Source organism: Pseudopodoces humilis, chromosome 9, assembly GCF_049639895.1.
Source record: "Pseudopodoces humilis isolate 2021_Gansu_Grassland_sample_001 chromosome 9, ASM4963989v1, whole genome shotgun sequence".
Taxonomy (NCBI): Eukaryota; Metazoa; Chordata; class Aves; order Passeriformes; family Paridae; genus Pseudopodoces; species Pseudopodoces humilis.
The window spans coordinates 33,407,990-33,425,945 of NC_142208.1; the positions used below are offsets into that span (position 1 = coordinate 33,407,990).

Genomic DNA, 17,956 nt, shown 5'->3' on the forward strand with positions numbered 1-17,956 from the left:
ATTTTCCAGAATTTAACATCTGATGTCCTGATGTTCTTCTGCAAATCAATATGGTTCATTATTGCATAAGAACAATATAAACCACTTTATGGAAAGCTAGAAATGGGTTTTACATGCAGTCATATGGAACTAGATGAGCTTTTTAAGGTCCCTTCCAACCCAAACCATCCTGGGATTCTGTGATCTTCGAGCAGTTTGTACCCTCCTCCATTTCAGCCTGAGAAAGGGAAGTGTTTCATAAGCCAAACATTTGTCCTCCTGTGCCCAGTGTGACTGATGAACCCACACTCTGGAATTACTCAGGTTATAGGAACAGAACTGGGTCCAGGTTCCCTCTTGTTCCAGGTGTGGAGCCTCTCACGTGGATGGAAATCCAGGTCCCATCCTCAGACTTCACCTGAACTGTGCAGCAAATGAGGGTTTCTCTGTGATTCCAGGAACCTCAGCACTGTGCTAGCAACACAAATGACTTTCAGGAGGATTATAAATGAGTATATTACGTTTCAAATCTCCTGTGAAGCATTAGCTGGAGGAGCTCTAGTGCTAAACAGGATTATTTTTTCCCCTTTCAGAGATAAACAATTAAAGCATAAAACACATCCACAACAGACAACTCTAACACCATTATTAATTCTGATAAGCCAGTTTATTTCCATGTTAATAAATCCTTCTTTACAGGAACAGAAACCAAAAACTCATTTTTAAGACCCTGTCAGGGTAGCAAGGGCCAACAGCTGCCCTGAATTAGCCCCACACAGAGAAACTTCACTGCAAGAATTCTCCTGTTCCACTAAGAATCTACAATCACCATTCTTTTTCAAATATTTGTATAGCAGAACAACAAGTTTACAAAAGAAAATACTTCATTGGAATATGGGGGTTTTTCCTACAAAAGATGTGCAAGTAAAACTGATCCAGAGAAATCCAACCTGAGCTGTGCTGGGAGATACCTGAGGTCAGGTGTGGGGCTGATTTCAGTGTCTCAGTGTTCACAGCGTCTTTTCAAGGGTAAAATCGTCACAGTACACACAGGAGGAAAGGGAATAGCTGGATGCTTCAAGGATGCTGGACAGATTCCAGATTTCTTAAGAGATTTAGGTGCAACCTTCTCCCACCCATCCCTGACCAGGACAGTGCTTCACAATCCCAAAAAGCCACTTTTTTGTAGGACAGTAGGTCTGCAAATTGGAAAACCCCTCCTGGAGCACCACATGGACCTTGCTGGGCTCTCACTGGGGCACAGAGCAGTTTTGCAGGGCTCTGTGGATGGCAGCAGCCAGGTCCTGGGGCGTGGGGCTCCCCGCAGTGCAGCTCACGGCGATGCCAGCGCCTTGCAGGGCCTCTGCTGTGGTGGGGCCGATGGCAGCGAACTGCAGGGACATTTCCACTGTAAATGCTCAGGCACAGCACCATCACCCAGCTCTGTCCTCCCAGCTCAGCCTCCCCAGCTGCACTGACCAGCTCAGGCTGAAGATTTGCAGCATTAAAATCCACCCATCATTGGAGCTACTTAGCAGTGACTCAGGGAAGATGAGTGTTTATCTCGGCATTACAAACACTGAAAGCTCTGAGTCTCATGGAACAGGGAAAAGTGAAAGGAATTTTAATCAGCTGCAGCTTGGTGCAAGCAACAGCTCCTCACACCATCACATCACTCAGAGAAAATGAAGTCTGTCCCAGTGGAGGTGTGGGAGATTGGTTGGGGAAAACATGCCAGGTGAAAACAATTTCTTTTTTAAAATCCAACCAAGGTCAGAATGGATGGGGATGGAGTGACCTGGTGTAGAGAAAGGTGTCCTTGCCCATGGCAAGGGGGTGGAACAAGATGGGTTTTAAGATCCCTTCCAACCCAAACCATTCTGAGATTCTAGAATTCTATATAATAACATTTGTATTTGCTATAAACTGGTTGTTTTTTTTTTCAGAGAAATAAACCACAGATAAAATCAAGGTTTGCAGTGGTTGTGACAGCCTTTCTAACACATTTGCCCACCCCAAATTTACTGCCTCTTGTATTCCACCATTTCTAAGATACCTTGACTTGGTTGATCAAGTCCCCCGAAAGCTTTTGGATGTGCTGGAGGCAGAATTTGACACCAGATGGGCTGAAGAACACGACGCTCGCAGGGATCCCCTGGGTGAAAGCAAGCAGAGGTTGGCACAGCTCACTCCCTGCTCCCGCAGTGTGCCAGTGCCTTGGACATGGTGCCAGGACACAGGGAATGGCTCCCAGTGCCAGAGGGCAGGGTTAGATGGGATATTGGGATGGCATTGTTCCTGGCAGGGTGGGCAGAGCCTGGCACAGGGTGCCCAGAGCAGCTGGGGCTGCCCCTGGATCCCTGGAAGTGCCCAAGGCCAGGCTGGACAGGGCTTGGAGCAGCCTGGGACAGGGGAAGGTGTCCCCACCCATGGCAGGGGCAGGACAGGAAGAGCTTTAACTTCCCACCCAAACCATTCCATGATTCCGTAATTCTATGACAGAGGCTCCTAAAGTGAAAAAATCAGAAAGCCAATATTGGAAAATTAAAAAGCAATGATTACTTTTACACAAACGACATAGGGCAGATTACTCCTGGATTCTAATCTGCGATACACAGCAAAGATACCCAGTGATATTTCAGTTCCACTACTTTAAAGAAAGAAATATTCCAGAAGGCATTGTCACCTGCCTCAGAAAATCCCAAACTACATCAGTGCCCAGTACCTGCTGGGAGAAGTAACTGCTCAAAGATTCCTGCAGATCAGGGTGCTGGGTTGTTTGATAAACAGTGAGGCTTTCCAGGGGTATGCCTGTAATGTGGACATGCAGTCATCATTCGTTCATTTATTCATCCATTTCTATCATTTCAATTCAGCACTCACGTCATCCTAACTGCACTTAAGTGTAACTATTTTAGGCTAAAAAGACACATAAACGTTCTGTGAAGGATTTGCACATCCCAGGGCTGTGGGCAGCCATCCAACCTCCCAGGGCTTATTCCCATCCTCTCCTCAGAAGTTCCACTTTTACTTCTTCCAATTTGGTTCACAAGCTTTAGATACAACTTTTCTCATCACTGACTAATTAAAATGGGTCTCCAGGGGAAGTTCAACCTTTTTCTCTCAGCGCTGTGGGAAGTACTTCTCTTTTCAGGGCTCCACAAGGAAATAGGAGAGCTGAGGAACTGGGTTTCTCTCCTGTAAACACACAAACAAGAACTTTAATTAACTCAGGCCTTTAATAAAGAGTAAATGTGATTTAATACATTTTAAAGGTATCAAGTGCTGATTTATAAAATGCCTCACCACAGACACAGCTCTAAGATAACAGAAAACATCTGCAGCCTCAATTCACAGGACAGAGGCTACTTAGTAGGAACATTAAAAATATCCCATAACTAGAATATGAATATTGGCTAAAAAGATAACTTCCTTTGTAGAAGGGCAAGGGAAATAGAAATGCACTTTATCTCCTCCTCAACACAACCTGCCTCAGTTTGATATTTAAAATCTGTCCCACTCAATAAATGACAGAGCTCTCTAAAAGAGAATATTCAGGCAGACAAAGGAAAGAACATTACTGTGCTGAAAAGTTTTGGTCTATCTGCAATTCCATTTTCTTAATTCCCCAGGGAAAAAGGATTCTGATTGCACTGCTGGGGTGGGAGTGGATATCCTCACTTGCTTTTGTCAAATTAGGAATTTAACAACAGACTTGCTTTGCACAATTTTTGCCTTTTCCATAAATAAGCACAGCAAAAATTTCAAGATGAAATTCAACACAGATTGATATGGCTTTGCATTCAGCTTTCCAAAGAAATGAAATTAGTCTATTACTAACTCAGATTTGTTAATACATTTTTAAGAGACAATTACTAAAGAAAATATGCTTTTAAGTGCTGGAAGGAGATTGTTGGTTTATGCATACAGATGTTCTTGGATAAAAGGGCAGCAGAGTGAAAATCAAACAGAAAGACCCTTGTAGGAGTCAACCCAGACACCCCTGAGTGTCCTGAGTGCACACTGAGCTTTTATTAGAAACCACAGATTAAATTAAAATTACGAATTAGAGGAAGAATGAACTTAGCTCACAATGTCAAAAATATTTTAAAATTAAATAAGATTGGGACGTTCCAGCATCAATTCTCCTGCGAGTCATGGCAGTTATTTGAAATTGTGATACCTGTAAACAAACACCAATTCTTTTGGCACAGAAAAATTCCTTGGTAGGCCTGAACAACACAAGGACTGGGATCTCCTGCTTCTGTAGCCAAATATTTGCCTTGAGAAGAATAAGGCAGACAAGTATTGGAATAAATTCCTTTATTTCCCAATCCCTTAAATTGGGTACCAGAGCACAAAAGGTGATGACAAAAACATGTCATTATTTCAGTTTTTATTTTTATTCTGGCAATAACCTCTCATGATACAAGAAATTCATAGCTATTCTTTTCATTTATTTATTTATGCACAAACAAAATTGAATTTATACATAATAGGGAACATGAGATAATTTCATCTGTACTTCCAAGGTTGTTATAAAGCACTTGATCAGCTGAGAGCATTTAAATATGCACAGCCCAATAAATCCTGGAGGATATTTCTATGTCTCAACAACAAACAGGCTCCACTGACTGAAATCACTGCTTGGTTAATTTTTTTCACCTTCATTCAACACAATAAACAGGTATTTCTCTTGTCTTTCTGCTCGAAAAAATCCCTAGCAAATATTAATTCATTGCCAGAAGTAGATTTTCCAGCACTAAAAAATCAGCTGAAAGCTTTATTTGCTTTAATACATCTGCTGAACAGGAGAAATTGGTTATTCTTCACTTATGACATACCTGTGTTGTACTTTTAATTTTCAGAATTTATTATTTCATCTTGTTTTGGCAACTCTCATTTTTATCATTAAATATTCCTTAGAAGTGAAGTATTTTATTTGCCAGTGGATTGGAGAGCACTGTGCCCAGCAAAAACAATCCTTCCCAGCTTTTTCCCCATTTTTCTTTTCCCTATAAATCTCTGCTGCTGGGCAGACTTTGCTCAGCAGCTCTCTCACAACTGTACAAAAACTTTTTCACAACTTCTGCTGAGCCATCCTCAAAAAATAAACAACCCTTAAGTCTAAGTATCTTCCTTATTGCTAGGGGAAATTTAAACAAATTAGAGTAAAAACAGAAGAAGACAGCAAATAGACTTTTAAAATCCCCCAATAATCTGATAATAGGTTGAGAAGCATTACAGATTTAACCACTGCAAAATGGTTAAACAAAACTTAAAGTATCACTTTAATTTCTTCAAAACCACTCAGCTTTGGTGCTGAAAACCAGATCCCTCTGAAACCACAGGGTAATTTTGGGGAAAGTCACCAACATTTAAATCTTCTGGTTTAGCAGTAATTTCCAGTCATTGTAACTCTGATCTTCCAGTAAAAATTAACTTTTTTCTGCTGGCTTAAATAGTATTTATTAATTACCTAGAGGATCTAAGATTACATGCAAATTAATTATCTTGTATATGGAGTATTTTTGCCTCACTGTGCACTTGATTTTACATCAAGGAAATTCTGAACTGATGGAAGGGACATTACTTTAATTTAACATTTTAGCCACTTACTTGAACAAATATATTCAGCTAATTTCTCAGCATTTCCAGCCTTCTCTCCTTGTGGAATAAGACCAATTTCTTCCACTAGAACCAAAAGCAGCAAAGAAAAAAACATGGAAAACAATGAGAAGAATTCAGATTTGCTGTCATAGAAGCCTGGGATGGAAAGGGAGGCACAGCTTGGTCCAAGCCCACAAAATAATTTGAGCACAATCTCAACCAGGTTAGAATCCCTTTCACCCAATTTCATTTCCAAAGGCAATGACAAAACCACATTCAAATGAAGAACAAAGAGGGTTTTTTTTTCCTATTTTGACCCAATTTTTCAAGCAGTGACCATCACATTACAGCACAAAGAGCAGAAATCCAGAGGCTGGATTATATCCATGGATATCCTTGCCTGGAGCATGGATAATTCTAATGTTTATATAACTACCTCTCTTCCAAATTAACCAATTCTAAAACTTAATTTTTTTTTCTCAGCACCCTTGAACAGCAGCTCCTCCTCCAAAAATTGTACTTACAAGCCAGATTTAGCCAACTTTTCTTTTTTTAAACCCCAGCTTACCTAAAGAAGCTGTAGCTTTTCCTACCACATATGTTGGTTTGATATTCCACATTTGTTTAAGAGATTTTGACCAGGCTGAAAAACATTAAATTATACTAAATTAAATTAAATTTAAGCACATGGCAACAGAATGTGAATGCTAAATGACTATTTGGACTTCTGTTTAATCCACAAATACAGCAAAATGATGATAATAATAACTAAAATTGCACTACACATTCAGCAAATCTGGATGTACAAATCCTAATGGATCAAAAACAGATAAACCAAGTTTTTTACTGTCTTGTTTCAACCAGAGCAGCACAGGACACTGAGTTTTACCTGGGACTCCTGGGAGTGAAAAAAGAAATACAAACCACAACAGTAAAAATAAAAACCGGAAGGAAAAAAACCCAAGGATTTAATGCCTTTGAAAGGAACCCAAATAGAAATTAGAGACCCATTTTTATTATGAAAATATGTATTTTCCAAAAGTCCTAATCAAGATTAGGGATGAAATTTAGAGAAGAGATTACTTTTGACCTAAAATCTTAATATACTGTCCTCTGCTGCTGCAAATGCTACAATAAACTGAGGGTCTCAGTGCATTTACTGCTCACTCCAGGGTGTAACCTTACTCACAGGACATTGATTTGTCCACAGGCCAAAAATGGAGCAGGTAAAGTAGAAACTCCATGCCAGAATCACCCAACACAAGAATTTGGAAGAGTTTACAAGGATTTGACATTTCATTGTGATGGATATTTCTATTTAGAATCCTGATTCTTTCTTCCTCACCCCTGATCTGTTGACTTTTATACATCAGCACTTCTTCACCATTTTTTAGCTAATAATTAATTCACTTGAGAAATTTCTTATTCAAGCCAGAGAACTCCCTTTTTCTGAAGCATTTCATATGCATTATACAGGCACAGAAGTAATGGCCAGGTTTTATGAGATGATCTTCTCTTTAAGGGAAGAAAGCAGTCAGCAAGCAAACCAGGCACTGCAGCAAAATATTCCTTCTGCATGAGAGGACCAGAGCTAGAAGAGCACTCACTAATTATTAATTTGCACCAAAAGCTGCTTTCTTTCATTTTTAGGTGAGGAAAATACAACCCTTAAAAGCTCAATGTAGCATGAGCCCTTTAGGATGCTAAAAGAACTATGAAATTCAGATTTTTTTAAAAAAATCATGCTCCAAGTATCTACTGGTGAGTGAAATAAAATTCAATGAAATCCAACTTCACAAGATGCTGGAAGAAAAAGACCAAGGAATATTAATATGTACTTACCTTCTTTTTTACTCTTCTCTTTCAAACAAATCTTGATGGCTTCTAATGCTCTTGGGCTGGTAAAAACTAGGCCTCCATAGCACTCTGGATGGGAAAGCTATTTACAAACAGTAAATTTAAGAAGTAAAAAAAAAATAAATTAATTAGTAAATCAATTTAAAAAATCAGTTGATCAATTATTTATAACCTCATGACAAACAGAACAGCTTCAATAATTGCCTGAAATGCCCCAATATTTGTGACTATGGTCACACAATATAAATGTGAATTCTCTCTGACCAATTTAATTCTTTAACAAGCAGGGACAAGGTCCTGGATGGTGTACATGGAATTTTACTGTACAAAGCTGGCTTGTGGCAACACTAAAAGAGGTACCATCCACAGAGAATGATGAAATGGGATCTTGGCAACCAAATCCTGTTGGAAATAAGACAACTGAAAGAATTTCAAACTTACCTTGTCAAATAAGCGGTCAAGAGAGGTGAATTCAAATGACAAAACTGGGATCAACGTTGCTTCCAAGCTGTATGATCCTAATTCCTATCAAGAAAAGGTTTGCGGCTCTTGAAATAAATCCCAAACAGCATTTTTGCTTTTTCAAAGGGCTAAGTCAGCACAAGCATTTCTCTTTGCTAAAGCAAAATAGAAAGGCATTTTATTTCTTTTCCCTGGTAAATCTACTTTGGATTTGTTAATTATTTTATATTACAACATTTTATTAAACAAACAGCTGTGGGACTGTGGCCTTCTGAGGTACAGGAGACACCAGCATGTAACTCTGAAGTCCCCAAGTGACCACCCAGTCCTGCAAATGTCCCTGCACATCTCTGTAATTCTGGCAATAGGTCTCTCCTAAAGAAATAATCCTCCTGTATCAGGAATTCTTGCTGTTATGAGTGAGATTTACTCAAGGGCAGCAGCAGAAGGAACCCCAGCAACAGGTAACCTCTGTTTCACATCACATTCCCAGTAGAAATACAAAGAATTTCTGTAATCTTTATTCTGTCCATATGAACATAATCAATAGTAACTACTTCAAAAGAAGCTGGTTTAATATCAGTACTTGGCTGAGAGCTTTACAATGAAATCAGCACAAATGTCCCATAATTAATAACATTATTTGCAGGAAGGGCATATTTTCTAAGATACTTTTTCTCTTAACATAATTTCAGACAAGCACTCCTTATATTGATTAAGCCCCTTTTTCTACTTGAAACAGTTGCATTCAGATTTAATAATGAAGTGACACATTTTTTAAATTTTCTCAACGTTTACTCACTTTAATATATGGATCTGGTCCCGAATCTTTGTCTTTGGGATCCTTCAGCAGCAGCACCTTCATTGTTCACCAAGGAAGCACAGCAGAACCCTGAAATACAAGAATGGAATTTATCTAAATTAGATCTAGAGGACTTTTTTACTCCAGCAGTGACCTTAACAACTCCAAGAACTGGGTTGCTACCAGTTGTACTGTTCCCTACACAATGAGTAAGCAGTTATTGTGCATTCTGCAGGCAGGAACAACCACCCTGATAAGGGCAGAAAATAATATGCTGCCTTTAGATAACACTGCCTCAAGAAAAGGCTCTAATGGAACTCATCAAAGGGAACACATTTTAAAGAACCTTTTGTAAAAGCAGGAACAAGCCCTACAATGCCAGCACGTTCTGCAATTGAATCATTGTCTAGCTATAAAAGTTATTTATTCTATTAATTTCCATGCTAGTTTTCACCCTCTGCTCATCAAAATGAGTATGCAAAGATACTGATTTAATATGTGTCTTTATGCACACATTTATACATCTACAATAATATAGAAAATATTCCTATGCCTTCTCTGATACTCTAGGAAACAAGGCAGAAGACATCTATTCTGCCATAAAAATGGAAGATGATACTTCTCAGTTCCTTACAAGCTTTGCTAAATTCAAAGTTACAAAACGTAAGCAAATACACGAATAATACAATCAGAAATCCACTCTCTTAGCACACATTTACCCCAAATACCAGTGTGGTATTTTCCTGATACATCACATACATAGGAAAATTTATCTTCCTCTAAATGCTTTCCCTGGATATCAGTATTTGTATTTTGGCAATGACCTAATTGCTCCCAGAGCAAACACAGCTTTCAAAAAAAAAAAAAACAAAAAAACAAAAAACAGATGTATTTGATGCTTTAAAGGGAACACGAAAATTTGAACCTACTTGAAGCGTATTTATAAAGCTGGAATTACATCCCAAGGCTCCGTGCCTTGCATTTCTTCTGGCTGACAACCGTGTGTGCCCAATGCTCTCTTCTTTCCACGGCCTCATTAACACACACCTCTCTTCATTAATTAGACACAAAGTGTTAAATGGAACACGTTCCACATAACTGAGGCTTGATCATTAATGAGCATTTCTTCAGTGCTTAGGATATTTCAACGCAGTTTCCCGACTGGCATTTTTTTATAAAGACCAGAATCACGTTGTGCTTACTCTGCTCTCCCTACCACCCTTTTCTGCTGCTTTTTCTGGAATTATCCAGGGAATTTGCTTCAGGGAAAGCCGGGACACAATTTTTAGAGCAAGCAGCGAGCGGCCGAATCCTGTTTTAATTGGCGATTTTTACAAACGCTAGTTTTTACTTACAGTAATTTTTTTGCTAATGTCGGAGATGCTCAGGACACTCTGTTCCTTTTAAAGCGGAACGGAATCCCAGGATCAGGGAGGGTGGAAAAGCCCTCCAGGATCACCGAGCCCCGCTCCCCACCGTGTCCCCAGCCCAGAGCCGCGAGCGCCGGGCCGGGGACTCCAAACGCCGCTGGGAGCCGGATTTAACTCCGGACAGCCGCTCCCACAAGGGATTCCCTCGGCAAGGAAGTGACTCCACAGCACGAAGAGGAAATCCGGCTTTGCGGGGACAGGGGCGGGCCGGGACGCGCCTCCCCCTTCAGGCTGCCCGGGCCCCTCGGCGCTCGCCGGGCGCTGTCTGCCGCTCTCTGTCGCGACATTCGGCGACATCCCGCGACTCGCCGTGCCATGGCCACGCCGGCCAAGCGCCGGGCGCGGGGACCCGCCGGGGAACACGGCTCCCACAGCGGCTCCGGCAGCTCCGAGGCCTCCGACAGCGGCTCCGAGAGCTCGGGGGGCTCGGACTCGGAGTCGCCCATCGATGAGGTGAGAGGGACGGGCTCCCAGAGCTGCGGGGGACGGGAGCGGCCGGGAATTGTCAGGGGGATGTTGGGAAGGGGCTCGGGAAGGAAGGGCTTGTGCCCCTGCGGGCTCCTCTGGGAGCAGCGATCCAAAGTGTGTTCGCTGCCTTGTTGTTGCTGAAAGTTTTTAATTTTTTAATTGTTTTTCAAGTGTCGGGCTCCCCGAGGCCTCAGATATACAGGCCTGGCCCTTGGCGTGTCCGCTCGGATGCGGGGCTGGAGGCGGCTGCTTGGAAATGGTGCTTTCAGCACAGATTCGCTCTTCTATTATATTCTGCTATGTTTTATTATTGTATTAGTTTGCTTCCTTTTGTTATAAAATCCCAGAATAGTTTGGTTTGGAAAGGACCTTAAATACCCTGCCATGGGCAGGGACACATCCCTCTTTCCCAGGGTTTTCTAAGTTGTGTCCAGCCTGGCCTTGGATGTTCCCAGGGATCCAGGGCAGCCTGTGCCAGTGCCTCCTGAACTTTACTGCCTCCCGAGGGATTGTGTGCCTGTTTTCTACATTACAAACAGGTCTTTAACACTGTTCTTCCACTGGTCAGCAAAGGCCATGACCTCGATGTGGGATTTGGAGAGTGGCAAAAGTAAGGCTGAGTTGTTGACGTTACTCGGGAAGTGTAATTGAAACTGGCAATTAAAAGGCAAAATAACTTTGAATGATCTTGAACAGTGGAATAGGTAGGCAGAGTAACCTTGACAGGTGTGACTTTTAATATTGAATACCAATAAAAATGTTGGTAGACATCCCAGCATTTGTTGTGGAAAGAGATTCAGCAGTTCCCATTGTGGCTGCTGCAGTGCCTGGGTCTCATCATTTGCAGAGGTCCCCAGTGGGGTTAATGATGCCAGGAGGATTTGGGGAAATAGCAGAATAGTGGGTTTGGATGTAATTATTTAAATGTCTGGAGCAATCTTCACCGAGCAATCTTCACCTTTAGCTAAGGCGTTACACCCCACTCCTGAAGTTCCCAGGGCTGAAGTGCCTGGATCAAACCTCTCTACATGAAGAGTCTGTGGCTACAATAGGTGTAATTGTGTGGCCCAGATGGCAGGAGCAGAACATTAAAGGTTTGTTCATGACACAGTTGGTGGGTCAGTTTTGAAAAGTTTCTTTCACAGTTCTCTAAAGATCACAGGAGAAGTGATAATAATCACTGAGATTACTGCGAGGTGGAAATAAGTTCTGTTTCTGCTGTTTGCCATTACTTGTCTTCAAGTTTCCCACAGGTTAGCTTTGTTCTGATATAACTTCTTGCCAGGCGTGTGTGATATCCTCTGTTTTACTCCACAGGAAGTGAATATTGAATTTGAAGCACATTCCATATCTGACAATGACTACAATGGGATAAAGAAGTTACTACAGCAGGTACTGTGACTACTTGTTAGCTTGGTTGATATGTCCATTGATAAATAGTATCTAAGGAGTTATGCAAAGACATCAGTTCACATTCTCTGTATTGATTTATAGCTTTTATATATTACTTTGCTTCCTTTTATTAGATAATCCCAGAGCAGTTTGGATTGGAAGGGACTTTAAAGCCCACCCAGTGCTACCCCTTGCCATGGGCAGGGATACCTTCCACTGTCCCAGATTTCTCCAAGCTCCATCCAGCCTGGGCTTGGACACTTCCAGGGATGGAATAGCCACAGCTTTCAGATCATACCAAACTCCAGAGGGTACCAGTGTGGAAATATCAGCATGTGGAAGGTGCAGAAGCAAGCACCTGAAGCACCTGATTGTTAGTTTTTGCAGTATTATAATGAATGAAGATAAATAAAAAGTTCACTTTGTTTTTTACTAAGTGGTTCATGATATACCCTCAGTGCCTGAAACTTAATACTTGTTTCCTGTCTTCCAGTTGTTTCTAAAAGCTCCTGTTAACACTGCTGAATTAACTGATTTATTAATACAACAGAACCATATTGGGAGTATTATCAAGGTAAGACAGATACTGTATTTGTAATTGAAGTGCAATACTTACTTTATTGAAATGACATGATTTTGGTATTCCAGAAGGGGATCCTGTCTGTGTTATTTGTGTTCTTTCTTGTTTTTTCTGCTTTAAGAGTAGTTTTTCTGTGGGAACTGAAATTTTCCATGCCTACTTTCAAGCAAAGAAGAAATTTGATATACTGTTATTGCTGGTTTCTTTTTATGTATGGAAGGCTTTTCACTCCCTGAATTTCAGTGTAGTAATGCTGAAAATGCAATGGAGAGGTTTGTTACCATCTCCATAAGAAACAGGAGCTTGTGACTTTCCTACAAAGACATGACTCTTTGTCCCCCTCCCTATCAAAGTTTTATTGCTCTGTGGTTGTCAAGACATTCCAGGTTTATTTCCCTACATTAGAAACTAATGAAATTGGTTTTGTTTAGAGTATTGCCATCCCTTGGGCCGAGATGCTGCTTATTAAATGTGAGCTATCAACCTTTAGTGCCTTTCAGAGAGCTCTGCTGTAGAAAGTGCATGACCTGGCCCTCTCTAAAGCTGGCTCTGGGCACCCTGAGATGTTCAGTGATGCAGCAAAATTTGCAGTGTGTGTTTGTACAGATTTCCTCAATGGTTTTCATCTGCTGTTACCACCTAGAAAGAAAAACATCTTTTGCTACAGAGTGGAAATAGAATGTCAATATGAGTTGTTGCTTTTCCTTTCATTCAACAGCAAGCAGAAGTGCAGGAAGACAGTAGTGATGATGAAGAAGATGATGATGAAGTATTTGGTTTTATAAGCTGCTTGAACTTAACAGAAAGGAAGGTTGGTATTCCTCAGTAACATCTGGTTGTAAATATTAGCATCAGTAATAAATGAGATTGCATCCTATGTAAGAAGCCTGGACAGCTGGACCAGGATTTGGAATTCCTCTGTAGAGGACTGGGGTTATCAAACTTGAAGTGGCTTAGCTTTTTTTGAATGCAGTAACTTGATGAGGGTCAAACATGAAGCAAAGAATGGAATAGAGAGTTAAAACTGGGCCTAGTAATTCCAGGGCAAATGAGCTATGAGTCTCTTGTATTTATTCCCTTTGAGTTTCTGCAGTTTGGAGTTTTGCTGTGGTGTTGCAGTTCCTTGTTACCATCACTTCACAACCTTTGTTTGCCCTGAGCTTTAGTGCTGGACACTGATTTCAAAGCAGTTGTGCAGGGCTTTAGAGGCTGCTGAGGGAAATTACCACCAGGCCTGTAGGAAGTTCCCTTGAGGCTGACATTCAAGGTTGACATTTTCTTGTGTAAGTAGTTGTTGTATCAGGTAAAGAAAATGCACCTTTTGATTGCAGGGCACCCAGTGTGCTGAGCAAATCAAAGAGCTTCTTCTGAGTCACTGTGAGCAGAGCTGTGAGCAGCGTGTGGTGGAACAGCTGAGTAAACTCCTGAACGACAGCACAAAGCCTGTGGGGCTCATCCTGAGTGAAAGGTTCATCAATGTCCCTCCACAGATTGCTCTGCCCATGCACCAGCAGCTCCAGTAAGTTTGTTTGTATTTTTTTTTCTTGCATGATGTTGAATGGTATTTTGTTCTTCATATTTTTCATAACTCTTAAGTATATAGAGCTGTGTTAAGAAAGTTGATGCTATAGATACAGGTAAAGCATGAACAAAAAAACTTATATAAGCTCTTTAGTTACTCTTTAGAATATTTTTTCTATCTTTATAAAGGTACAAAACTTCTCAACTTCTGTAGAGGATAAAATTTGAGAACACATGGTGTTTTACAGAAGGAGCTGTGTGTATGTTGCAGTTTATTGTATTGCAGATTATTTTCACACTGATCTAGGAAAAATTAAAAAAGAACTTTTTTAGCATGCTGATAATGAGCAGCTTGGGTGTTTCTGTTAATGTCTGGCACTGAAATGGGAGATTTGGACTGAGGGAAAGGATTAAAAGGTGAATTAGTGTTGGCCCATGTTAATATGCAGTGTTCTGATTAGTTTCAAGTAATGAAAAAGCAGGAGAAGTGCTGGTTGATCTCTGCCAATTCATGGATTATATCAAAAGCTGTGAATGTAAACAAATTAATCCACTGAAACACAGCATTACATTGTTTTACTGCCATGCTGAGAACTGGGAGCAAGGAAATTTTGGTGGATAAGGAGCCAGTAATAGAATGGAGATCATATTTTTTTCTTCTTTCATTTTTGTCTTTCCTCTCATGTCAGATGAGACTAGAAGTCAGATTGAGGTCACCACAGGTACAGCTCAAATTCAGATCTCAGCCTCTTTGTCTTAAAGGTTTTGGAGTGAAAACATGTTGAACACAAGGGTGAGCAAGAGTATTTTCTGTCTCTTCAGTTCCAATTCCTCAAGAAAGGGATAATGTGATGTATTTTTAAGGAGAGCTGCACTTAGAATCATTGCACAGATACTCTACCATGAACAGGATTCTGGGAAAAAGGGTTATCCTGTGACCTGTGGAAAAAACATCCCTATTTTTATAGTTTAAAATACAAATAATACGTTTAAGTACCAGGAATGCATCTGCAAAATGGATTTTCTGAGGTACTCATAAAAGAATAGGCAGTAATTTGAATATCCCTTCTATACCAATACATTGTAAGGTTTACTTAGACGCTTGTTTAGGATTTAATTTGTGTAAACATTTATTCCTCTTTAGGAAGGAGCTGACTGAGGCACAGAGAACAAACAAGCCCTGTGGAAAGTGCCACTATTACCTCCTTATCAGCAAGACCTTTACAGAAGCAGCGAAGAGCAATTCTAAGAGGAAGGAAGGGAGAAATCAGCCAAAGGAGGAATTAATGTTTGCTAATGCAGAGGAAGAATTCTTTTATGAGGTAACGTGATAATTTAATTTAAAATGCTTCTTTTTCTTTACATATCATCAACCAGAGATGTTTCACCTCAAATTCAAGGGGAGCTTTTATCAAGATGATCATAAATATTTCTAAAATAAATCCAGGGTGTTTTGGAGTAGTGTTGAGAGAGGAGCAATCAAGCTCTTTTTGCGTATTGATTTATCTGTTTCCTTCTGGGTACCTGTTAATTGCAAAAAATGCTCGGAATAAAAACTTACAGAGCTCCTAAGAAGTGGCTCTTGCTTCCCTTTTCTGTCTCTATTCTGCTTGGGGCAAGTATATAAATAAAAAGTGGTTGAACACTGGGATGAAAATATAACTTTCCATTTCCAAAGGCAACCTGGCCACACAGTTCTGCTGGTCCCAAGCCAGATCAGGTGAGGGGAAAATGCAGGAAATTAAATTTTAAAATGTGCTTTGAAATGCAAAGAATTTTTCATGGTTTCTTTTTTTATTTTTTTTTTTTGGTTCCCAAAGCTTTAAAAGCACTATTGTACAGTATTATTACTTTGTCAGGAGACTGTTATTTTTCATTTCTGGCAGTGCCTGCAGGGCAAAGGACTTGCACATGCATGGGGTGGTTAATGGCAAAGGCTCCTGTGTGTAATCATTCTGACAGAGGCTGTGATAGGGCTGTAACTTTATTTCTTGTGAAGGAGAGAGATATAAGTGGGGGAATTCACTGGTAGCTGTAGGGAATTGTGTTGTAGCCTCTGTGCAGTAGCAAGTTGGGGATTTTTGGTTTTGTGTTCCTGCCACAGCAACTGAAACAGCTGAAGCTGAACTCTGTCTAAAATGTTATTGAAAAGCTGCTGGGGAGAAGCCTGTGATGCTTATGTGTCCGTGGGTGTTCTGTTCTAGAAGGCCCATTTTGTATTTATTTATCTCAGCTTTGTTATTTATTAAAGGCTAATTGTGTGCTTTAATCTAAACTCCAGTAGTTCTCAGCTCAAAAGGATAGACTCAAACTGAGCATGTTTTTCTCTTTAACAGTCTTTCCAGTGTTTAAAAACAATTCATTTTAAACATTATGTAGGGTATTAAATTAAATGTCTTTCTGTACTTAATAATACGTGTGTTAAATTAGTGCTGAGTGTCTGTCCTCCCTGATCACACATAATGTTAATTAGATTGCCATAAAATAGCATTAAATGTGGTGAGGCACTTGGAGCCATATCAAACTGAGAGAAGCCTTTTCCTGCACTTGGCACTGCCCTGGGCTTTATTCTGTTCCTTAAAATTATAACCAGAAAATCTATTATAACCAGACTTGGAATTGATTAAAGGTGCTCAAATTGTTCTTGAGCAAAGCCACTCAGTTAATGTGGTAATTCATCCAAAATGAGATTTAAAGCCTTGATATAGTTAGTGGAAAGCAAACCTAAAAAGAGAGTGGATCTTAATTTTCCCCCAAAGGGAAGGAGTCAGGTATGTTTTTCTACTTGATTGTTCAGCTCCAAGTTCTTAATCTGACTTGTGTGAGAACTGGAAACATTCATTAGGTTGTTTTTCTTATCCATCAGGAGTTTTGTCTAGGAAAGCTGATGAAAAGGGACTTTCTATGTGGGGTTTATACCCCTCAAAAGAAATCAGGCACACTCTAGACACCTGCCTGTTTGGAGAAGCATGAATAGATCTTCCAATTGCTCCAGCCATCTGGAACCTTTCCAAGAGCTTTCTGAAATTCTTCTCAGGATTCATATTGGTGCCCATCCCTTTAATATTTGATTTCTACTCATATTCTTACAGTTTGGTTAATTTTTAGGACTCTGGGCAGTTTTAAGAGTAGGCCCTGAAAGCAGCAGAGCCTCAGAACATTGATTTAGTTTTTTTTTTTTGCCATCCCTCCTAGGTTGTTTCTCTGATCCCAATGATTGCTAGCAATCATTATAGGATTTAATATGAATGATATAAATTCTGTGAAAAGAAAATTGTTTAAGACACTTTAAACAGTGGATTTTTCAGTCGTTCTTTTTGGTGGACACTTCAAGAAGGGAAAAAACTTAATAAGCATGGGCGTAATAGGTTCATTATTTTCATTTTGTTTAAATAATGTATTATCTTCATGCTAATTAAACATTTTTATCTGAATGCTTTTATTTCTGTTGTTTAGAAAGCCCTTCTGAAATTCAGCTACTCTGTGCAAGAGGAAAGTGACACCTGTCTGGGTGGCAGATGGTCCTTTGATGATGTACCAATGAAGCCTCTGAGGACAGTTATTGTAGTCCCAGCTGATGGAATTCATGGAATTATGGATAAACTCAAAGATTATCTCTCACTCTGAGCTTCCCTACAAACACCTGGATTTTATAGAGCAGCTGTGCAGGACTGTGACCTCACAATATTTGCAGAACTGCTGTTGAGTCAATGGTTTTGTGCAACCAAAAATATCCACCAAATGAGTGTTTTTAAATATTGCATCTTATTTTACTTTGATATCATCATGAAGCAGTCAATAAAAACCTAGTGTCAAAAGAAAACCCAAACATCTGTTCAATGTTTTTTTAACCAA

General features: G+C 40.1%; 2 protein-coding genes across 4 annotated transcripts; one reads left to right on the forward strand and one right to left on the reverse strand.

Annotated features, from left to right (window-relative positions):
- Window positions 1–624: 624 nt before the first annotated feature.
- On the reverse strand, window positions 625–10,287 carry UROS (uroporphyrinogen III synthase). Of its 3 annotated transcripts, XM_088059738.1 has the most exons (11): window positions 10,066–10,287; window positions 9,640–9,761; window positions 8,711–8,800; window positions 7,888–7,971; window positions 7,432–7,528; window positions 6,158–6,232; window positions 5,599–5,673; window positions 3,094–3,177; window positions 2,705–2,790; window positions 2,036–2,134; window positions 625–1,370 (listed from the first exon to the last, which is right to left on the reverse strand). In XM_088059738.1, exons 3-11 carry the CDS (start codon window positions 8,771–8,773, stop codon window positions 1,230–1,232), a joined length of 804 nt encoding a protein of 267 aa, XP_087915864.1. In that variant the 5' UTR covers window positions 8,774–8,800; window positions 9,640–9,761; window positions 10,066–10,287; the 3' UTR covers window positions 625–1,229. The 3 variants fall into 3 exon arrangements, with proteins under 3 accessions (XP_087915864.1, XP_005528924.1, XP_014113167.1); XM_005528867.3 differs by lacking the exon at window positions 9,640–9,761 and having other exon boundaries at window positions 10,066–10,286; XM_014257692.2 differs by lacking the exons at window positions 6,158–6,232; window positions 9,640–9,761.
- Window positions 10,288–10,340: 53 nt separating this feature from the next.
- BCCIP (BRCA2 and CDKN1A interacting protein) lies at window positions 10,341–17,924 on the forward strand. The gene is made up of 7 exons (XM_005528839.2): window positions 10,341–10,593; window positions 11,926–12,000; window positions 12,494–12,574; window positions 13,299–13,391; window positions 13,912–14,099; window positions 15,246–15,423; window positions 17,558–17,924. Exons 1-7 carry the CDS (start codon window positions 10,456–10,458, stop codon window positions 17,726–17,728), a joined length of 924 nt encoding a protein of 307 aa, XP_005528896.1. The 5' UTR covers window positions 10,341–10,455; the 3' UTR covers window positions 17,729–17,924.
- Window positions 17,925–17,956: the final 32 nt, after the last annotated feature.